Consider the following 24,742-nt stretch of genomic DNA (forward strand, 5'->3'; position numbering starts at 1 on the left):
AAATACTACCTAAGTCGGTTGACATTTGTTTTATTGTGACATGCTGTGCTTAACCATTAAAAATACATTCAATCACTGACATTTTGCAGAATCTTTTTCTAAGAAAAGTTGCATTTTAAAAATCCAGTCTATAATTTTTTTTTATCATTTCCAAGTCTAGTTTTTCCTAAGAGGATGTTCTATAGAAAGTTAAAAAAAAAAAAGGAAAAAAGAGTAAGGTTTACAATATATTCAAATAACATACATTTGATATTTAAATCTATATAAATATGTTTTATACAATTAATTTTGTGCAGTGCTAACTGTCCAAGATTTTGGTGATTTCATGAATCTACCTATAGGGAATGACCTCATTTACTACCTGAATTTTACTTATTGACACAATAGGTTTTACTAGCCACAAATTTCACAACTTAAGCTTATGCATTGCTAACTTAGGAAAGTAAGTAGAAATTTGTCAAAATTTATATATGAAAGTTGTAGTGTTTCATTAAGATATTGTGTATAGTAATTCCTGTTAGTTTTTAAAAAATAAGATTTAGCCAAAAAAAAAAAAAAAAAAAAAAAAGACCAGAGTAAGAGCTGATTATTTTCTAATTGCTTCTAAGTGACACTTCATAATTATTAGTTAGTTCTGGTTTTGGAATTAGAAGAAAATGTTCATTACATTTTAATAAAATGTTTATTATTTCTAATTGAATATTTTGGGAATAGAGTATGAAATTTAAAAAATAAGTTCATCAAATAGGGAATTCAACTGCATTTAAGTATGATCTGAAAAAAATACATATGACTACTGCAAATTCTCATGAACAATTTCAATCACATTTCTAAGTAGAGAGAATTGTATAATAAAGTCTTGGTCCACATCTTTCAGACTCAAGACATCAAAATTTTTTATCTGGTTTATTTTGATTGTATTTTCTATATAAAGTTTCTGTACTAAATAGGAATATACACTATATTTAGTTTTAATCATGGGCAGATATTTAAGGACAGTATTCTAAAAAAGTTGATTTTGTGCATGAATTGCTTTTAATACAGTTACATGTGCCTAAGAAACTAACATTTTCCTATAGAGCATTTTTTAAAACACAAAGTATAAATATACAATGGTTTGCTGCACAAAATTTATAAATACAATTATTTATGTGGTACTTCTTTTGAGAATAGAAAGAAATAGTTTATTCAATACACATTTGCTTAGTTTCTCCTGTGAGCTTGGCAATCAAGAGACTCTTCCCTTCGGTCCCTTTAAATACAATAGGAAAACAGACCCGTACTCAGATGAGCACATGTGCTGTGTGTAATCTGAGAACTATGAATGATGTGCTCCTGAACATCTTTCTCCTCTACGGGACAGTGTAAACTGGACAACTGTAAGGATCTCCTAGAAGTTAGGGCAGAGTCATTGCAGGTGTACACGTCTCTGTGATGGCTCTTCATTTCTGACTCAGTTCAGTTTTTATTTCATACGTTTTATAAATTATGCTATCCTATTTCCTTTTTGCCTTAAATCCTTTGTGGTATGTTATTGTAAAAATAAATAAAAATTGACCGTGGGAAATGCTGTAAGAGAACACAGCAAGCTTTCACAGAAGAAGTGATATCTGATGAGGAGGAAAAATGACATTTTAGGCAGAAGAGCAGAAACAAAAACATGGAGACAGGCTATCTGACGTTCTGTTTGAGAAAATATGTGGTTAAAATAAAGTCACATGAGAAGACTGTAAATTATAAAAGATTTTGAAAGATATGCTAATGGAATTAGGCTTTCACATGTTGAAGACCTAGCAGTGAAGAAATAGAACAAATGGAAAACTGGAGAACTCAACATCTTGTAGATAAAATAACCCTTTTTTTTGCCAAGTGTGGCTTCTTCCAATGATTTGTTCACATTGTGTTCTTAGGAGGCCGTACCTGTGTTACCTGCACTTGGAGGCCGATGTGTTACACCTGGAGACATGCTGTTCCTCTGCAGAGAAGGGTGGGCCAGTGGCAAAAGGTTGGGGTTTCCCAGTGAGCTGACAGGGTTGCTGTATACCAAACTGTTATGGCTAGATACCGGGATGGAGACTGGCATCTCAAAATTGGGAGGTGGAACAGCCTATATGAGCAGAAAAAAAAGGTTTAAATAGAAACAGAAGCTCTGAAGTACAGACACCATTTACTTTCCAAGAAAAATTTCAAACTCCAAACGGCTTGGTTTCTAGAAAAAGAGCTCTCAAGAAGTTCCAGTCATAAATAGATTTCTTTAATGTGCTCGGAACTCTTTTTCTGCAACTATTAGGAAACAATTTCTTTTGTTTAAAACAAAACCCCATTTCATTAGACTCCATTGTCTTTCAATTCTATTCTATTAGGTAATAATTGCTCATTTGTGATATCTGAATCTGGTGCAAGAAATGACTACAAAATCAAAGGTACATGATTGTGATGACTTCACAAGGAAAAAGGAGGATTAAAATGTAAACCAGTGCCTTTAGTTTAATTGCTTATTGAAGCATATTTATGCAAAGGTTTAATGATATAAAATCATCTCCAGGCTTGTGAATAGTACATATACTTAAATTATTATTTTTAAAAAGTCTGTCTTTTGAAAGTAATTCTGAAGATAATAGATATTTTAAGATATTAGATTCAATAGAGCATAAATCATTCAATAATTCATACTTTAAAACGATAGTTCAGAATATACATTGCACTTCCTATTTTTGATATACTAACACTGAGAAACGGCAAGGCCTGCATCACAAAGGAGAGAGTTGGCAAATATTTAGTGAACTGAAGCTGTGTGGCTATCTAATTAGAATAATCAGGTTCCAATTGATTTTTTATATTATTTTGTCAATTTAAGCAAAGTCATGTTTATTTTCTGCCTGCACTAACTAAACTAAATAAGCATAGTTGCAATTCTCTCTTTTTTTCCATTTTTTAACATTATAACTGAAAATACTGTTTAAATACACTGCCAATGGGCTCATGGTGTCAGGGCACACAGTACTCTGTAAAATGGATGTGTGTACGAATCTATTTAATCCGTATATTGAAGGCATGGTTGAAATAGAATGTTCCCTCAAGTGTTCTCAAGTAAGTCATTGGGAAAGTTTAAATGCATGTATGCATGTGGTTCAAAGCTTCTTCCTCTTTTACTTTTTAACTATTTTTTGTCTGGAATCCTAACATGAGGTTTCCTTTGCTGGCTGATTGGCGGGCATGCGACACACGCCATGCTCTGCAGTAGCTCTGTTTGCCCTATCCTCCTTTATTTCTGATCCGTTATTAGTCCTGTTTTTCTTTCCTTTCATGATTTGGACATGTTGACATTGACAAAGGTAAATGTTTCATCACTTTTTTCTTTCACATCTTTGATTCTCCATTGTTTTAGAGAAAACTAAAAGTGTTCAAGTGCTATATTAACACAGTCATTCTTTCCCAGGCTTTCTCTGTTCTAAATGGGGTACAAAAATAAATTTAGATAGACCATAATAAAATGGAATAAATGTTTGAGAAGATATAACAGAATGAATATATCCCCAATTTTCCAGAGATTTTTTAAACAAAATATGAGTATATACTTTAAAATAAATGTAAGTAAAATATTGTATTCCCTTTTTATAAGCCCAAATAAGAATTACTCTAGTATACCTTAAAAACACAGTCAAGTAACTGTGATACAGCTTCCCTGTTTGCCCCTCCAGATTCACTGTCCACCCTCTTCACTGTCCGGACCCAGAGGCTCATTCTCCAGGTGGTGTCCAGGGGCTCACCTGGCCCTCTGGCTTCTGCTTGGCCAGTGGCAGTATCAGCAGAAATACAGAGAGTAGGAGGAGAGACATCAGGGTGTTTTCTAATAGCAGATCCTATAATAGTTTTCTTAAAGTAGATCCCTTTGCTATGCCACAGGCTGGCAGAGGTTGCCATCACTTGATCACTTTTTTTTGCTCTTGTTTCCCTTCTATTATAAAATCAATTATGATGTTGGCTAAATACTGTTTTGTTTTTATCAAGGTGCTAAAGCTCTTCTGCTCTAAGTAATGCAGAGCCTAGTCTACTTTTTACTATGTAAACTGAATAGTTCTCTTCAAAGGAGAATTTTTAGGAAGACACTGTACTGATACAGACATATAAGCTTAAAATTTACTGTGTGTTATTTAATTACTGAGCAGGCACTGTACTGTATACTGTACATACATAATAGGGTATGACCCTTTCAAAATTCTTTCATTGTAGATACTGTATAATTCTTCCCTTTTAAAATCAGTGAGATTAAGTAAGTGGCCCAATGTCATCTAACTAGTAGGTGACTGAACCTGTTGCTTTTGCTACTAAATCACTGTGCAACACAGTATAAGGTCTGGATAGAAAGAGAATGTTGCAATCATAAATCACTTTTTGAAGTGAGTGAGAGCTGAATGTTAGTAGTTTATTTGTGAACCATAGAAATAATGAAATAAATGGATTCAATGGGATGTGGGTGAGTATCCATGTTGAAATGCAATCTGCTCACTAACTGCTAGTCTGTGATCGAAGTCTTGGGAAAAAATAAACCTTCAGGACTCCTCTCTTTTATGTTTACTCAGATTTGATATTTTAAAGCTATCATGGAGTTACAGATTTCTAAATTTGTATTCACTATCACTACTTATAAATGTTTGACTATTACAGAATACCTAAAGATCAGCTATAAAACTACTTCTCCCTGAATATTCTGAAGAATGTTGATTGTATCTCAGTAGAAGGCAAAACCTATTTTTCTCCCCTTCCTCTGAGTGATTACATGCACATCCAATATAAAGAGGATTATTAATAATTATTTAGTAAATTCTGAACGACCCTAATAACCAATTCATTGAATGTTTTTCTCTACTCTTCCCTTCCTCAACCACCATCTCCAAGAATTATTCCATTTTTAACATTCTGGACCATAAACATTTTGTTAATGATTTTTATAAAAACTCTTTTGTGATTGACTAAATAGCAGCTAGGTATAATTCTGATATCAGAGTCTACTTCAAAAATTAACAAACTACAAAATATGCGAAAAGCCTTTGTATTTTTCCTATATTTTATTTTGTTTCCTTATCTGTATCAGGAAATGGCTAAATGATGTTGAAATCAAATTATAAGCTTAAAAATGACCACATTGAGATGATACCTCAGAGAATCAGAATGAACATCACCTCAATATCAGAAATCTCAGTTGCAGTCCAGCTTGCGTAGCAACTGCCATTAACAGGCAAATCGTTTGCCTTCCCTGGGCCTGACCTGGGACAGGAAGTGGCTGCATCAGTAAGAGACTGACTGACCAGATCTAAACATTTTAGGAAAAGCAAAGGCCAAAATATTGTATAAATGCTTATAAGATACTAGTGTTATTTTTTTCCTTCTTGACTTTTCAAAATTAGAGAACTGAAAAGGATTTAAATTAAAATATATATTTTTTGCTTTGAAAAGTGAAAGCCAAAAAGTAGTTAAAGATTCCAAACTTGCAAAGATCTCAGGGCCAGACTTCCAATTTTAGAATACTCAAGACAGGAAGAAAGAGAAAATTTGGGGTGATTAAATAAAAGGCTGTAAGCAGAACTGGCTATATTTTGATAATGTGCAGGTCCCAGGGCACATGAAAATGTGAGGACCCTTATCACAAAATTATTAAGCATTTCAAGATGCTTATGACCCAGCATTTACCCAAGTATGGTTCTATAGTAGCAGAGCCCTGTGTAATTGCACCGGTTATATGCCAATGACACTGGCCTTGGCTATAAGAGATACAGGTGTAACAGCTAAAAGGCTTTTAGTTTCTATCCCTGAACAAACTGATCATGTTTACTGAAGTGAGTCATTGTGGTCAGAAAGGTATCTGAACTCTTATCCAAAAGCCACTATTTTCCCAATCTTACCACAAGAAGTCCAATGAAAAGTCAAATAAAATATTTTTAATGAAATATTTTTAGTTAATAAGCCCTCTTTCATTCAATGTGAATGAGAAACTGAATCCCTTTTGGGGGGCCATTAATGACATCCTTAACTTTTGATCAACCAATACCAGTCTGCTGAAAACTAGCAGAGAAAAAAAAATCACACAACTAATTAGTGACTACCAACTGCTGGTATTCAAATTTCCTCAAGGCTGCCTAACAACTCTAGCACATAATTGCTCATTCCCTCTCTGTCCCCAATTCCTCAGTGTCTACACCTTCATACTCAGTCCTTTCTCAAGCACCTGCTCCCCATCCTGCCTCAGTCTCTATAGAAGCTACATTCAATATAAAAATACAGGTCATCAGGTGGTCACCCACCCAAGCTCACTCTCCCACCTAGCGCCTCAGCTCCAGTGGGGCTACCCACAGCACTGTCCTGTTCCAACCCCACGCTCCTTCCCTTCCCTGAGCTTTGCCACTTCATCCCCATTGCGCCCACCTGCGCAATCTTTCCCTTCCTTCAAGCATTCTTCCTCTGCATATAAATAATCTCAAGTGCTTTCCTTTTAACCCTTTCTTTGATCCTAGTTACAGTACCATTTCCCTCTATTTACAGTCCCTTATTTGAAAAAAATAGAAACCATTTCCCCTTCCTTCCCCTTCACCCTCAGCCAATCTTGCATCCACCCCTCCTGTTTTCAGCCCATTTCCTAATTCCTGGTTCCTCAAATGAAGTTCATTTTTCTTTCTTTTTCTTGCTATGAAGCCCAGTGTGAACTGTAGCAAACCCTGCATGAAGAAATGCTGGTCAACAAGAATCCAACTCATCCATGAATCACTTCATGTCGTTGAGGAATATGGGCATAAATTACATCGTAACCAACAGGTGATTGCAATATTAAAGTTTCTATTTTAAAAGAGAAACTCTTCCAACTGGGTCTTTGAAATAGAAAAACAGTCCTGTAATGTTTTTAAAGAGGCGGAGACACTCTCGACACACAAAGGGCAGAGTGTCCTTGCCCTGCTGTAAATGTTTTAGCAGCTGTGGAAACTTTCAACAAAATTTACTTCCAGCAACTGAAAGCAATGTGCGAAACTGGGCTTTTCATCCTGGAGGCTGAAGCACTTACTAAAGAAATGAAGACTTGGAGGCAGAGCTAGGAGCTGTGTGGCTCCTTCTCACAGCCCTGCCTATAAACTCTAATGTGGTTTTTCATCCCCCACCACACACCACTGCACCTCTTAAGAAATCATGTATCCTGATTTTGAACTCATTACATGACAGGATGAAATACTGTGAGGGAATCTAGGTGTGCGTGGCACCTCTTTCCCCTAAAGCATGGGGAAAATGATCCCATTTGTAAATATGGGCATTCTCCCAGAACTCTTGCGGTTAAGGCTACACACACGTTTAGGATCACTGCCCTGGAGAGTGATCAGCAGTATTATATATATTGTTCTTTCCCTAACTGTGCAGGGAATTCCTCTTATCTGAGACATTGAACGTGCTTCATCTTAAATATCTTACATTCACAAACCTTTGTGCTCAAAACTAGCATTGTATAGCAAGAGAAACTCAGGCCATTAGAAATAAAAAACTGGCCCAAGGGAGCCATTTTTTCTTTCCTTTTTCTGGGCAGGATAAAATCCCAGTGGATATTTTATCATTTAAGAATTCTGGGTATAACAAGTATGCACTGCAGCATCGGATAGGGAATGCTTCACTTGATAAAGTGCCTGCTGTGATGTTCTGTCTGTAGCCCTCAGTTTATGAAAACTTTAAGAATTTACAGCACTTAGCTTTCCTTCATGATGCAGTGTTAATAATTCTGATTCAACAAAAGCTCCACTGCTGATACTACGTTACTTAACAAAAGAAGCAGACATACATTTATGAAGAATGAAAGTTTAAGTGACATACCTTTTATAAATAAGTTTTAAAGTGTTTAATTTCATTCAACACTGAGTCATTGTGCACCTACTACGTAAAACATTCATTTATCATGTGAGGACAGTTGTGGAATTGGCCCAGAGCTTCTGTCCCCAAGTGTGTGCACTTGTAATCACTGCAGTATCTTTTTATTAGGGTCTCTCTCAATGTTCCGGTTGAGAATATTTGGTTAAGTTATAGGAAATATACTTCTTCTGAGAAAGGACTTAATTACCTACTGAGGAGCTTGTATACAAGGACGGTTCAGACACTAACACTGGGTATTCAGAAGGCATGTGAACCTTGAGTTGCATCACCTTATGTCACATAATTTACATCATTTGATTGATGACAGAATATAATATAAGGTAGTAATTTCCCCTTCTTTATATGGGCAAACAAAATAATACATGCAGAGTTATCTCTCTCAAATATCTGGCAAGGCATATGACTGACTGTTAGAAATTTTTTGACTTGGTTAAGACAAAATATAGCCAATTGTTAAAGCATGGAAAATGCTGGTGTCGGCAAAGCGAGTATTTTGATGAAGCTTCCAAGTCACCCCAGCACACAAACACTTTGAAATCTTACCATTAGGTTTCATGCAGTCTGTTTCCCTGCAGTGAGCATTAGCTTTAACCCTTCAGTGCTGTTGCTGAATTCATGTTTGGGGAGAGGGGCTGGAGATTTATTCAGAAATAAGCTTTTATTTGGGTGATGATTGTCAGTTTTCGAGAGGACTACGGTTCCACTCGTGTATCTGGTCTCAGTAAAAAAAAAAAAAAAAAAAAAAATATATATATATATATATATATATATATATACACACACACACACACACATGTATGGATTTGATAGTAAGGCCTTGAACTTGGTGACAGGAGGTTCCAGTGTTTTCCTAGTGCACTGTGATTTGCGTACACCGTGTTTAAGAGATTGTGTAAAGTCAGGGCGTGTTGCATAAACCTTTCTCTTCCTCCTGTGAATCTTCTACCTCCGAGTGAACTTGATGGCAACTTTTTTTTTAGATTACATAATTTAAGCACCCCTTAGAGTTTGCTTTCTAAATGGGCTGCTGTGGGATGAGATGGCTATTTTATCAGTTTGACTTTCCAGTGCTTTTTAGGCGAAGCCATCACTGAAAGGGTTAAGGTATGTTACTGCAGCAGTTATCAGCAGACCAGCCATCTACCTTTGGTACTTACAGGAATTTTATGACTCTTGATCATATTATCAAATTCTTCATTAATTTTTTTGTATTTTTCCTCAGTGCGTGGGGTGAGTGCATAAGAGGAGTCGGGGTCGGGGCTTTCGCAGCCTTTGTTTTCCTTCTTGTTCAAGGCCTGCCAGGTTCAGAGAGATATCAAGAGTAAAAAAAAATGAAGGGTGTTCTGAGTACTTACACACAATCTTTGCCTGCTGATCATTAGATCAATATCTTCGTTAATTTTCCTGTACTTGTCCTCAGACTCAGGGCTGTGACCTACTGAGTCGTCTGCATCGGGGTCTGGGCTGTCACAGCCATTAAGGCCCTTCTTTCTCAATGTCTGAAATACATAATTTGGAAAGTTCAATCCTAGACAGAGGCTGTAAGAGACATTCAGGGCTGTTACAGAAGTTCAAGCCATCCAGCACTTCAGGTTGTTATTACATACACTTTATTACACGAGGGGAAAGAAACCATAGAAAGAAACTGAGTCATTTCAATAACACAATCATGACTAGTTAAAAAAAATAAATGGGGAATTAAATTAGTCAGTAGACAAAGATAGTATGTAGGCTGAAATTTCATGATATGAAATTCATTCACGCTCTAAATATCTAGTGAGAGACGATTACGAAGACTACAAGGAAGGTGGAAAACTACAACTCTATTTTCCCAGAGAAGAATTAGAGGTCAGGACATTACGCAACGATTTCAGAATCTGTGATCGTGACAAAATCAGAAATGTTGGAATCGGATCCTTAGTTCAGCGCAATGTTGGCACGCAGAATGTCTTGCCCTCCTCTGGAGCTGCACTTGGCATCAAGAGGCAGTCAGAGGGCCAAACTGGTATTCTCATGAAGCACCCAGTAAGAATGTTCAGACACAGGGACCACAGGGGAATCACCTTTGCTTAGTCTGGTTAGCATTCTATATATGTGAAAATCTGTATTAAAATTGATAATGCTGACAAGTTTTTTGCCTTAACACAGGCTGAAAGAAAAGTCAAAACAGCTGAGTTTAGGGCCTCATTGTCATGAGCAGAGTGAGGAAGCCAGAGAGCACTGAAAATAAGTAACCATGTCAATAATAACTCCCAAACTAGCAAAAGTTCCTCCAGGTTCCTGCTGAGTGGGATCACCCTGAGCCTCTCCTGACACATGAAAGTGGAAAGGCAGTGCCTTATCTTGAATCTCCTGTCTCCTGAATGCAGGTCTGGTCTACTCACAGCTGTCACAGAAGGATAATACTAATGTAACACTGTAGCAAAAAATATGAGTCAAGAGTCCTGAGATTTTTCTTTTTTAAACTGATAGTGTCAAGTTAATTGTACATGATCTGATATAATGTTGTTTTTAGAGACCATAAAAGGTGATTAATCACACAGCTTTCCATGTTGATTATTAATGGACAAGCAACATTTCTGATTTTTCCTAGTACAACCAAAATTGTTATAGAAAGCTATATACCTAAGTGTCGCTTGTTAATGGAAAGTTCAGCAGAGCTCATCTTTATTAAAGACAAAATTCACATACAAATGAAGCAAAAGCTGCAACATCAAGCTAAGGAATTCAAAACCGAGATGATACTCCATCTTTAATTCATGCAATTGAGGAAAATAAATAAAACAACATGTTTAAAAGGGGTGTCAGTCTTAAAAAATTAAACTCCCTGGCTCTTATCAATGTGTAACAAACGTAACGGTATTAAAAATTAGTTTCTGAGGCACTGAAAATTTTGATTTAAAGTTGGACTAAGAGAGCTACTACCATTTCTAATCTATGTGATACACTGTAGCTCTGTAAATATTTATTAATGTTATAGTACTATAACATAATAAACATATGGTTACAGTTTATTATGTGGTAAAATGTTTGAATATTAAATGAATATTTTGACACAAGATAATAAAATATACATTTACAATCTTGGGGAATTTATAATTAGTGCAACCACCTGTCCCCCTATCATGGGTATATAGCCATTACTTTCACTTAGAATAAGTACACCTAGAGCCGTGATGGCAAACCTTTTTATAAAAACCGCCCACTTTTGCAGTGCTGGTCAACCTGGTCCTTCCCGCCCACTAGTGGGCATTCCAGCTTTCATGATGGGTAGTAGCGGAGCAACCAAACGGACTTAGAGGGTTCCACAATACACTAGAATAACTTTCTTTACTAACTTAATTCCCTTCATTTTAAACTCCTTTGCTAGCATTATCTCAACCACAAGAGCATTTTTCTGGGTAATAACTATTTGTTGTATTATTGTGTGTTTCTGCTTTGATCTCCAGATAACTCTAGCTTTTAACAATATTTCCTGAGGGTCTTGCATCCACATATTTTTCATAAAAATTCACTTATATAAAGACAAATATGTAAGATTAAGAAAATATCGGCTATTTTTCAAACATTAGTTATATTATTATGAGCCATGTTAAGAGTATTCATATATAAACCTTTCATTTATAGTTTTATCCAGACAGTAGATTTTGCAATTTGCACCCGAATCTTTTATCCAAAAAATCTGATCATAAAAATTATTGTTGTTTTGATGTACAGATTTTCGACAGCAGAACGCAGGGGTTAGGAGAGGCCAATCAACTGTCATCACAATCCATCTGGCACATACATGTGTGCTAAATGTTCTCACAAAGCTTTTGGGGGTAGACACTGTGTTTGGCTTATAAAAATTTAAGCATCAATTACATGTTAATGAAAGATCTCCACAAATATTAACTCATTATCTCTCACTAGTCTTCCACAAGGATTTGAGGGAAGCCTTGTGCCACGTCTCACCCCGGCGTTGCCACGCGTGAAGGCCTGGCCTTGGCCCCTCCCCCTCCAGGCCTTCCCACATTGTGATGTCAGGGATGCAGAACAGAGCTCCCCTTTCATCCACAGCTACAGCAGGACACTGAACACTGAAATAAATTAGGTATAAACTTTTAAAAATTAGGCTGTGGAAAAATTTTAACTATGAAAATAAGGCTAAAATACTGATACTTCCTAGATGTCAAAATTTAGACAGAGAAGGAATGGTTATGGCTCAATAAAACATATCACCCTACAGATTTAAAAAGTAGTTTGATCAACAGCTCACGTGGCACCTGAAGAATTACGTCAACTATTAAGTAAACAAAACAGGTGGTTCAAAGTCACAAAGAAAAGGGAGTGATGGGACGAGGGGAGAACAGGGGCTCATTCTCCCCCAGTAAGTTCTTCTTGTATTAGACCACACATTATCTTACAATGAGTATCGTTAGTACTTAAGTAATGAAATATCTCTCCCATTTAAATTACATCCTTATTTCAAGTTAAATTGTTATTTTAAAAAGGAGCATTGTGAGATATACAAATGCAAACTCCAAAAGCAAATTAATATTGAGTTCCAAATTCCCATAATCACATAACCAGAACATTGAAAACCATGTTCAAAAGTATTAGTCACCACTGAGAGCTTGAAGAACACATTTCTGCCAAGAACAAATGATTGTGGTGGAATTATAAAGCTCTGAAAATGGAAGTGATGGCACAAACTTGAATAACATAGTGTGAATGTGGAACACAAGAGCCATCTTATCTTTATTATATTAAAAATCTACAACTGTTTAATAATGGCGACGGAATTAATGTCAGATTCAGCCAAGTCTGTCTTTATCACAGTAATAAATAGTCGGTATAAACTAAAGGATTACTAAATGAATAAATGAGCATTATTCCTTCAGGCCTTTTTCTAGTAAAATCAGAATCTGTTCCACTGGTCTTTGAAAGCTTTGATCTTTTCCAACTGTTACTGGTCAGGCAATGCAGGCACTTAAATCATTATTCTTTTACAGGAGCTAGAAGTCTTGGATTTATATAAGTGTCTCTCAGCTGCCTATGTTTTGAAAAGATTTATTCTGTATGTCAAGATAAGGCAAGAGTCTCCCGAAACCACCAGCTTCTCTTGCTATGTATCTAAAGAAACTCTTTTCTCAGAGAACTCTGTAAATTCTGAGTGAGCCTGTACTCCGACCGAAGTCAGCCTTCCATGTGAGACTGACACTTTTGGGGTAGAACAATTGACTGCACAGGCTTCTGGGATGTTTCACAAAGCATCGATTGTCATGCAGTGAGCTGAGAACAGCCGTTTCTTAGAGAAGGAATTAGACTGACAGAAGGTGACATACTCCAAACAATAAAAGGGAAAAGGATTCCAGGCAGGTAATCCAAAAACCACGTGTATTCTCTCCCCCAGACATGTGGGCATATGGACCCTGCATTATTACATTTGTTCATCGGGAAAACTTGAAATCCATATGAACTTATGATGATAGGTGACAGGTGCTTCACAAATTCTAATGAAATAGATTAGGGAACAGATTCTGTTTCATTACTGAAAGGAATATAAATGAAAAAGAATGCCACATGGAAGGCTCATTTCTTGTCTTAGGTGTTATGTTATCAACTAGAAAATGTCTTCTGTATACAATGATTTAAACTGGTTTTCCTTGTTGTTTCTTGTTAGTAAAAAAGATATAACTAGATTATTGGCTTTTTTCCAATCAAATGAAGCTATATATTTTACACTATTGCCAAAATTCAGATTCTTTCAGAGAGCTACCATCGGCATAAAAGCTTCTAACTGTTCAATTTCTTTCCAAGTCTGCCATCTTAGTCTTCAAGAATGTATATTTTTATCACCTTTCTTTTTCTGTACCTATTCACAGAAATTTTAAATTCTTTTGTGAAAATGCCCCAAAAGACTCATTAATTTTACTTCCAACCTCCAAAATCACCCTTCCTTGCACAGTGAGCATTATCCTTACTTCAGAGGGTTGATATGTTAAGAACACATGCAGGAATTATTTCTATTAGTTCCATGAATTTCATGTTCACAAAAAAGCCAAGAAAAAAAAGACATCGACTTAGAAAAGGTAATTGCATTTTCTCTTTATTAAAAAGCAGTAAATCCGCACAAGACTAAAAGATGCTGGTGAAACGAATACTGTCTATATATGAAGTTTCTGCGAGCAGATCGCAAACATTGTCCCCCAGCGGAGTGCTGACGCTCATGCCGCTGCTGCTTTTAGTCCGTCAGTATCTGGGGCATGGCTGCCTTAAGCACTGTGCCCACGGACTTATTTCATTTAAAATGTATTCCGCAAACAAATATCTAAAACCCAGTATAGTCTGGATGTTGTTTTGTGCACTTGTTCTTTTAAAGAAGCAGGCAATACAAATTCAAACTAAAAATCTCTGAACTGACCTAGAATATTGCACGAATTTTGTGATTTCTAGCAACACATTACTTAGGCTGAGGGAAAGTCAGGCACCAAGAAATTTTCCCATAGGATTTAATAACCCAAACTGTTAGCACTGTCTGCACTTTCTCTCCTGTTCCATAGTTCTTCTTGGTTCTTAACATAGAGATGAAAAGAAAACTGCTAACTTAGCACAATTAATAAATAGTCTTTAATTAGACAAGCGAATCATATCTAGTACAGAGTATAAAAATGAAATTTTATAAAAAATTATCCATTTGTGGTGAAAATTTCATTAAAAAATTGAAAACATAACCTGTAACATTGTATTGATTATTAATGTTCATTTAAACTACATATTAACTTCCACCAGGGAAAGGCTGGGAAGAGTCAGAAATTTTCATTGTTTTTGTTTTTATTCCTTTCCTTAAAAGATAATCTTACTATTGGACTTAACATTTTTTTCACTGAGCAATTTTTCACCTTTAAATACTGGAAATAAAAGACATCAATTAAAGATTTAAAAACTTTTAATGTGTAAACATAGAGAAACACCCGTCTACTGCCTCCTAATAGCCACAAATTATTTCATATAAACATCAGTAGTAGACAGGTTTTAGAGTCATTGGTATTTAATTCTGGACCAGACCACCAAGGATCATCTGGCCTGCCCATCCTCATGCCTTCCAGAAGGGGAGGAATAACGGTGCAGAAGCAACTGACCTCCCACACCTCCCATCCTGCTCAAACTGGCTTCTGGACTGAGCCCAGGGTCTAATCCCTGAGGCAGGCAGTCCTCCTCCCAGTCAGGCACCCCTCTCTGTGGACTCTCTCATCATCAGCACCGAGTGAACTTCTCCCTCATGAAAGCACGCATTCACTGAATACATTTTTCTCTTAGAGCCTTAACACATTATTATTTGTCCCCTCTGCTAGCTTGTGAGGTCATTAACAAAGCACCTTCCTTTATTCACTTTTGGAGTTTTGATATAGAGTGGATACTGCAGGTGCTCAGTAAATGTTTGCTGAGTGAACAGAACACACATTCCCACAGCAACATTAATGTAAGCACTGGACCAAGGCTGTCTGACTGAAGGTGGAGACCGTACTGGGATCCAGACCTCTTGAGACACATTGACTAAGTGCTACTATGTCAGATGTTATCTATGGTCCTCTGGATGCAAAGATGCTTTTTCTGAGTATGTGATTAAGATAATTTGCTTCCATGCGCCCCCCCCCCATCATGAGTGAGCTCCCAGAGGTGAGGAACTGTTTACTAGTTATCTTGTATCCACCACAAGTTAGCACTAGTCTGGCATGTGGTAGACAAAACACCTGCAGCATCAATGACAGACTGGACTGATGGATGAACAGAACAGGAAAGAACGTTCTGATGCTAGCAGAAGAAAGAGTAGCCTCATTGTAGTACTTTTGCAACTGTAATTCCCTTTTTCCCCTTTTTATGTTACTATTTCACATTATGTCAAAACTCAGTTATTTTGCTCTTGATATGTAACTGTTATAAACTGACTATTTTTTAAATGTACAGTTTTTAAGTTAGAATACAATGCAGGATAGGTATAATTTATATAATGCATGAAACTGATTATAACAGGATATTTATATCATTGAATACTTAAAAATTGGGGTACCAGTCTAAATATGGAGGGTCAGAAAACCTAAGCATTAAATCTTCAAGGAACAAAAGCTATAAACATATAATCTCAGGGATTAAATGGATAGCAGGAGAGAAGATACAGAATTCAGAATGGAAGAAGAAAAATGGTGAGTAAAATATATAAGGAAAAACAGAAACCTCATAGGTAAGAACATGGAAAACTTTTCCGAATGTGAGTCAGATACTATAAATTTGAAATAAGCATGTTTTAAAATTCTTGGCCTAGTTCATCTTTTTCCACCCATCCTTGGACACTGATCTCTTGCTCTACTATTCTCCTGGGGTTTGACATTGGTCTTATTCTGGGCCATCCTTAGCATGGAGAATTCACAGAAAATCAGGGTGAATCTAGGGCCAAACAGGTGATTCATGCTTCCTCAGGATGGGTCAGTGGTGTGGTTTGGTGTTTTTACTACGGATTTTTCCACCACACCTCTCTTGGAACCTGGAGAAGCCATGCATCATGAGGCTGGCCAGGGACAGAACTGAGATGAAGAAGTTCTGCAAACTTAGCCAGGAAATGCTCCCTGACATTCTGAATCCATGAGACAGCTGAGGTAAAACACTAAAAAAGGAACATTTTAATGTATATTGGTTCAAATGCATGCTGACTTAATGCAGTTAATCCTAATAATCTCTGTAAAGCAAGTACAAAAAATAAAGGCTTGTTTGTAAAATAAAAAGCTGGAATGCAAAGAATTAAATTATAGGTGGGTGTGAAGAATGGACAATGTTAGTAATTTCTTAAATAAGGAAGGAAAAGACAAGATCAAACCCAAAATTACAAAAGGTTGGGAAAGAGAAGAAAGGAGTATATTAACAAATATAAAGAAGCAGGGAAGTATAAAATGTGAATGTAACTTCACTTATTAAACTTTTCAGACTATGGCACTTTACTTGCAAATAGGTTACGAGACAAAAGCAGAATCTCAGGGCACAAATTCTTTTAAAGTAACACATCAAAGTATCTTTTACAAACCATTAATGACTTATTTTAACAAAAGAAAATGTATATGTTATTTTGAATAATCAGAGTAAGGGAAAATCATTATTTCTGTTTCCATGTGGGCTTTTATCTGGTTGTAAATGCCTTTTAATTCAAGTTGGGTCAATGCACGATTAATCATTTGAAATGGAACTACCGTTCTGTCACCATGCTTGCTCATTTCTATAGGATTTCCATGATCTCTTCTACTACGTCATTTATTTTCCCATTTCTTCTTTTGGTTACGACCCAGTCCTTCATCCATTCCTTTCCTAGCAAACATCACAATCTAGCTGTTCAAGCTGGAAACTCAGAAACCACGCTAGACTTTATTATCTCTTGATTCAACTACCATTATCTTTTCTGTTTGGTCTCTCATTCTTAACCTGTTTGCCCTCTGAGTCTACTTTTTAGTCGTCCTTCTTACTTTGGGCAGTGTCTCATTAAAATGCAAGTCTAATGGTGTCACTGTTGTTCTTATGGACCCAGGCACTCGCAGCAGCCACACCCACTGGTTTTCACAGCCCTCCACCTGTCTCTCCAGCTTATTGTCTCTCTTCTCTCCCAGTGCTCTGGGTTTTTCCAAAGGGAACTTCTCACCATTTCCTAAGTCAGGCTGGTCCTTTCATAACACTGTTTTGATCTGTGACATTTATTCCTGTCTGAAATATTCTAGTTTACTCCTCCTCTCTGTTACGCAAACCTTAGTTATCTGAAGACATCTACCACCTAATACCATCACTTGCTCCGTGAAGCTTTTCTTGAACTCTCCCCAACACTTAGGAACTCCTTTATTTGTATACTTACAATCCTTGATTTTTGGTGACTTAAAAAATGTGTAGCATCTTGTATTGTAATTTATCTTTTAATATGCTTGGCTTTATTACTAGATAGTGAGTTCTAGGAGAGGTGGGCATCTCTGCTTCCTAACAGAGGGTCCAGTTAATATATATGGACTCAATATAAGTTCTGAGTAATTGCTCATTGGATTAATGAAAAAGCAAAAAACTTGATAGTCAACTTTCTAACAGTGACAGACTGATTGAAATGAGTGGGTGGTCTCTGAAGGTGACAGTATTATTTATTTGTTTTAATAAGATTATTAAGTCAAAATGCAAGGAGCACTAGTTTTTGTAGGTTAAAGCAATTTCTATAATCACTTCATGACTGTGGCACAGGACTCCCTGAGGAAGCAGGGGGAACAGGGGAAGTGACACATTTGTAAGTGAGGTGCAAACTGTTGCTTCCTCTGTGTTTAGAACTGTTCAGAGTCCTGGGCATGATGGGCTCTTCCTTTCCAGCTCCTATTTGCAGCTACTGGTGCTTCAAGTTACCCCCAGGAGGACATAAACATATTAAAAACTGAAAGAATTGTTAAGAGATGCTTTTGTGCATTCTACTCTCTCTTTCTAGGTTTCCACTCCAAAACAAAAGCATTACCTTTAATATAATTTGAAGAACCTCTGTTAATTGGGATGTGTACTTTATTACTAGCTTATCTGAAAAGCAGAGTGTGCACAGAACATTCAGTAAGGCAAGAGAAAACAAAGACTTCAGGGTGGCAACTGATTGACTCACGTCATAACAGTGTTGATCATACCTGAGAATGGTACCCAAATCCTCACTTCTAATATAGCCCAGGACTCCTGATGAAGGCTACACTGCTTCCTTTCCAAACATCTCTCTCCCACCTTGGGTCTCAGCCAGGCTGCAGAGAGTAAAGAGGTCTAGTAGGCTTGGCCCCAGCCCACTCTCTCCTAGGCTGGCTCCCGCTTGATGGGAAAACCTCTCTCTTTGCCATTCATTCTTGATGTTGTAGTTTCCAAGTCTTACATCACAAGACCAGCACGCACTAGTAACAGATTTCAGTCTGGGGTGCCACCAAAAATACTTTACCAACTTCCTTTATATTCCTTCATTTAGGAATTGGAAGGAGAGAGATTTTCAAGGACCAATTATGGATTGTGAGCACAGATTTTATTTATAGTACTCTGAACATCGCCCCCATAACATCTGACATTCAAACCATTTTTCTAATAGATTATCTCTCTTCCCAATAAACCAGTCTGCTCTCCAAAGAGTGTCTCTAAGCCATTCTCTACTAAAACTGTTCAATAGAAAAGTTTTGGTTTTGGTTATTCCATAGTGATTTGACAGGAATGATGGAAAAGGGCCTCTTATACTGCTCCTCTCCACTTAGTATACACAGTGAGTATGCCCTTGAGGACTAGCCTAGATGCTACTTCTGGGGGTTTTGCCTGAGCCTGTAACATGCCATCTGAGACACTGATAGTGACAACTATGTTAGCACAATCTGCTCAATAGCCACATTGCTCTGACAGGTCAAAATGAGGTATCAGACTGCAGAGCATTGCTGAGATTGTGTGAAAACAATATGTAAGTTATAGCCATTGTGGCTGCCAGGGGAAGTGAGAGTCTCAGTGCAGTAGAACAAACCTCCACCAGAGTAGAAACTTGGTCTCTTCACCTCCGTAGCCACAGCAACTTGAACGTGCCAGCACATGGGTGACACTCAGTAAATAGTGTTGTTGTTAATACAATGATAATGAAATCCACGGCAGGGACAGAGGTTCTTATTAAACACGGAATCACACTGGGAGCTGAATACGCACAGGGAGCAGCTGCTTGATTTGCACTCAGAGTTTATGCTGCTATCACCCCTACCAACCACTGTCCCAAACCCCAGCACCTCCCATCCTCACACATTAATTCAAATTAGAAAAGGAAAGATTCACTTGGACTAAAGAGTTAATGGGATTAATGTCAGAGACAAAACTTTGTAATTAACATTTATTAATACTGTTGCTTTCTATATTCGTTTTTTAATCTCATTTCTAGATTAGGAGACCCCTATAGACAATAAATGTCGCCTGAGAGCTTTCTATCCTTGGCAACTAGTGCAGTATCTGACAGTAGAATGTTGCAACAATTGGTTCAGTCTTCCAGACAGATGTTCTGCAGAAGAATACTGCTAAGGGGAGCTCAATCACATATAATAAGGATGCTCGGAAAGATCAAGCAGAAGTTAGTGGAGACCCAAGCTTCTTCTTTCCTTTCACGCTCTCTCCTTGCAGCATTAGCAATGTTTGCTAGGTCGTCAAAGGCTAGCAGCCTGGTGTCTAGCCTGACTCTGATTACTTGCCTCTTTTGATGTAAAATCCTCCTGGGACTCTGGTGGGAGAACAAATCTCTACCACACTCACATCAGGCATTAGGAAAGTCCCTTAATCCAAGTCTCTGAAATACACAGCAGCACACTCACAGAGCCTCTTCGTTCTTTTCTGCTAGCGACTTAACTTTATATTGTTTTATATCTCTAACCAGACCCACCATATTAAAAGCTACTTGTGGGAAAGAACAGTCTAATCTGTTTATCCCTACAGCTGTTATGTCATTATCACAAACCTAACATGTGGACTGGTAATAAGTGGTGGATTTCTCATTCAATGGCTTTGGGCAGGTGTCCAATGCAAGGAAGTCTGTTAGAATTATACTAAAAATGAAGGAGCTGCCGGTAAATAAAGGGGGCTTAAAAATAAAAGTGCTTCAAAACCCTCAGGCAAGTAGCCCGATCTGAGCCCTCCACTCACAGATTCTGCCATATTTACAAGGCACACTGACATCATTCTTCACTGTCTTTACTTAAATGACCTGCCCTGCAGTCCTGTCCGAAAAGTCCAGTCTCCACACAGGACTGCCCCGCTTGAGCACAGGGCCACGCCTTTCAGCAGGTAGCCCTAGCATCAAGACGACCACCTGGCCATTAGAATTTCATAAATTAATGTGAATTCTGAGTTCATTAATCAAAGGCCTCTATTTGCTTTCCTAACAATATAATTATTTCCAGCTGGTATCAGAAAAAGAACCAAACAGAGCATCTATAGGACAAACATTAAAAGTGCCGGTAGCATTTCAGATTAGGACCCTGTGCTTGACTTTCCACAGGGACGTGCCCTCTAGTTTCCTGGCTCATTTGTTATTGGGGGTTGCTGTCTCCTGGACTCACACAGTAGTTTCTGCTATTTTATAGTATTGAAATGACAGGTCCTTCCTCATTAGTGTAGGCAATTATAAATTGTGTAATGATTAGAAATAAATAGACCACAAGCCATCCATAAAACAGATTTTAAAAATAACCCAATATACATTCTTTTATGGCAAACTGGGATCTTTCCTTCTGGATTAAATATTTATGAATAAAATACACTTCATAAATGTTTTGGAAAGTCTAGTATTATTAATATACATTGCTGATCAAGGCCTACACGGGCTGTCACATTATTTTATGTGCAAGCTGAAGTTTTTATAAATTTATTTTTCCAAATGAAGAGAATTAATGATTAAAATAAAACTCATTTCAATTTATTTTCTTTGTGCTATGGATATCACCCATGTATAAATTTGTGGTCCCAGAATCTTGGGCCAACTCGTAGTACCGAAAATCCTATTTCTCATGATTGCATATATTATACGAACAAGTAACAGTCTCACATTTTGCATTCAGTCACTCTGGGTGTCATAGAATACTAACATGAAGAAATGAAAAATGGACAAGTATGGAAAGTAAATGTTTAAGAAGAGAAATGACAGGAACAAGCGAAATGAGAGAGAAGATAAACAGGTGGTAAGTAGATAGGTGGCGGATAGCTGGGTATTGGGAGGGAGGCCGGTGGAGGGAGGGAGCGACAATGAAAGAAGTTGACAGAGTTGGGAAAGACAGAGGGGAAAGTAATGTGAGTAATCATGTGATCCCGCGGTATGGAAGCGGTTTCTCATCATCTGCATTCAGTACTTTATGATCTAACGGGAAGTTTTATCACAGGCCATCAGCAATTTTGCTCATCTTGATACCCACCCCAGTAAGTGGCTCAGCACCTGCTGACTGAGGGAGGCCAAGAGGTGACTTCCAGCTCTATAGACTGTCTGTCCTCCAGCCTCAGACGGCTTTCTCTGGGGAGTTTCTGTGGCCTTGGGCTCTCAGCTGCGGTGGCATTAGCTGCCTGCTTTTGTGGTCATGATGACTTTAATAATTTCTGGCATTATCACTGGAAATGTACTGCAACCTGATTTTTAAATTTGGTATTTCAGTTCCCATAATTTTTATGAATTCTCAGTGATTATGCTAGTACAGTGGCAAACTTAGATTTTTTCATTTGCACAATAATTTCTTCCATGTTATTCATTAGGTAATTATAAAAAAATTTCCTCTTCTGTGGCATGAAGAGGAAATTAAAATAGTCTCCCTGCACTATCAAAATATTAATTTTCCCCTTAACTGAATCTGCGCCTCAGCTATAACATCTACCATTTATTGAGCATTTATTATGTGCCAGGGACTAAGCCTTAGCTTTGCATATATATATTTTTTTTCTTTTTCTTCTTTTCTAAGTGAGAAAAGGGGAGACATACTCCTGCCTGCACCCTGACCAGGATCCACCCAGCAACCTTGTCTGGGGCTGATGCTCTGCCCATCTGGGGCCATGGTCACAACCAAGCTATTGTTAGCACCTGGGGTGGAGGCTCCTGGAGCCATCCTCAGCACCAGGGGCTGGTGCTCTTAAACCAATTGAGTCATAGCTGTGTGTGTGTGTGTGGGAGAGAGAGAGAGAGAGAGAGAGAGAGTAGGGGAGGTGGAAGGGTAGAAAAGCAGACAGTCATCTGTCCTGCATGCCCTGACTGGGAATCGAACTGAGGGTGTCTACATGCTGGACTGATGCTCTACCACTGAGCAAACTGGCCAGAGATGAAAAAAAAAAAAAAAAAAAAAATATATATATATATATATATATATATATATATATATATATATATTTTTTTTTTTGGTATTTTTCTGAAGCTGGAAATGGGGAGGCAGTCAGACAGACTCCCGCATGCGCCTGACCGGGATCCACCCGGCATGCCCACCAGGGGGCGATGCTCTGCCCATCTTGGGGTGTTGCTCTGCCGCAATCAGAACCATTCTAGCGCCTGAGGCAGAGGCCACAGAGCCATCCTCAGCGCCCAGGCAAACTTTGCTCCAGTGGAGCCTTGGCTGCAGGAGGGGAAGAGAGAGACAGAGAGGAAGGAGAGGGGGAGGGGTGGAGAAGCAGATGGGAGCCTCTCCTGTGTGCCCTGGCCAGGAATCGAACCCGGGACTCCTGCACGCCAGGCCAATACGCTACCACTGAGCCAACCAGCCAGGGCCGAGATGATATATTTTTTAAGTTCTCTCTTCCAGTATGTAAAAGAGTCATAGCTCTTCCACTATGACTGCCATTCTACAGATGAAAGAGAAGAGGTGCAGTGTGGTGCAGGCACTTGCTGAAGTCCATGGAGTTAGCCAGGGGTAAAACTAAATTAATGAACTCACACGTGAGCTTAGATTCTCCTGAGCTACCTCCCTATTTCACCTCTGCAAGTCTGTCCAATTATAGCAATTGCCTAAATTATGCCTATGCTTTTTTGAACACCTACTCGCAGCTAAAATTGGTGAAATGTTTGAAAATCTTATTTTTTTCCACAAGGGGTATATTTGTAATAGAATTCCTTTGCTGGTGAACAATATTAACTACATTTTCCCTCTATTGTTTAATTGTAATATCTACTATATAGAAGGAAAAGTGCCTTCAACAATATTTAGATTGTGGCAATAACCTAAAACAATATTTACCTAGTTCAAATGAAGCATAGCTTGTTGACAACCTAAAGCAAAGGAAGGTTGCTTCATTTTTTTTGACTCCTACTTATGTAAGACTAGGAAAGATGTTCTATAGACTAGCATTTAAGCTTTATCTATCTGGGTAAAATGAAGAGCAGGTTTGTTGTAACTATTAAAATAATATTAGCAAGAATAAGTCTTTGTTACTAAGAAAAAAGTTGGCTTCATATATTTCAGTGCTTATATTTTTTTAGATTCAGAAGCTAAGCTAACTGCTCAAGTGTCTTGAGTAGATAAGGGATGCTAAAGCTGGTAACTATGAGATGGTGTTTTTATTGGGGATGAAGGAGTAGGTTGGGGAACAGAGAAGAAATGCATGCTTCTGTGGAGAAACTTCTGTTTCTGGACAAACCTATGGGATCATGGAGAAATCCTGTCCACTCTTTAAAAATTCTTCTTTAAAGCAGGGGTACACAGGTTCTTCCCTTTCTTTTGTTTTTAGACTAATATCTATAAAACCTTGTTACTTTATAGCCTGGATGAGAGGAAAAGTTAAAAAAAAAAAGACTGTAAAAGTTCCCATAGTTTTCCAACAGTTGCAAGGAAGATATATCAAAATGTGATCTTCCTAAGTGAAAATTTCCCAAACTCCCAGGGAAAAGGGGAAAACTGCAGGAGAGCTTCCAGAACCGCAACCCATGGGTTTTTGTCTCAAAATCCGCACTGTTAATAAAAGCTTGGGAAGGCCTGGCACAGGCCTGACTCAGCAGAGAAATGCCACCCACAGTCACCGACTCAGCTTCTGCAGGGGCTGAGCTGCCCGCCTTCTCTGAGGGCTCCCCAGCCAGGCCAGTATACCAGTCTCTCAGATGGCAAATGGGATTATTTAAAAATTCAATTTAAACAAAGTTGTATAACATTTAAGAGAAGTTAACACGATGACACTTGGCTTTTTACACAGGTTGAAAGTCAATTTTCTGTTGAATAAATAATATTAACCACATATTAACCATCTCATAGTTTCAAATGCCTCAAACAGCCATCAGCATCATTCTGAATAGAATCCCACTCTTTTTAAAGACCACAGTTAAAAGATGAGGGGAAACTGTACTATTAAA

At 37.8% G+C, this 24,742-nt stretch overlaps 1 protein-coding gene across 17 annotated transcripts in view; it reads right to left on the reverse strand.

The window, feature by feature from the left end:
* The window catches only part of MEF2C (myocyte enhancer factor 2C), a 168,958-nt gene that overhangs the window by 30,213 nt on the left and 114,003 nt on the right, over positions 1 to 24,742 (reverse strand). For 10 of the 17 annotated variants that reach the window (XM_066273781.1, XM_066273782.1, XM_066273783.1 and 7 more), the window contains 2 exons: positions 9,258 to 9,401; positions 1,921 to 2,107 (listed from right to left, as the gene is read on the reverse strand). In XM_066273781.1, coding sequence (XP_066129878.1) covers positions 1,921 to 2,107; positions 9,258 to 9,401 — 331 coding nt within the window. Of the gene's footprint in view, positions 1 to 1,920; positions 2,108 to 9,059; positions 9,198 to 9,257; positions 9,402 to 24,742 lie in introns of all 17 variants that reach the window. The other 7 variants (XM_066273787.1, XM_066273789.1, XM_066273792.1 and 4 more) reach the window with 3 other exon arrangements.

Source organism: Saccopteryx bilineata, chromosome 4 (genome assembly GCF_036850765.1).
Source record: "Saccopteryx bilineata isolate mSacBil1 chromosome 4, mSacBil1_pri_phased_curated, whole genome shotgun sequence".
Classification (NCBI taxonomy): domain Eukaryota; kingdom Metazoa; phylum Chordata; class Mammalia; order Chiroptera; family Emballonuridae; genus Saccopteryx; species Saccopteryx bilineata.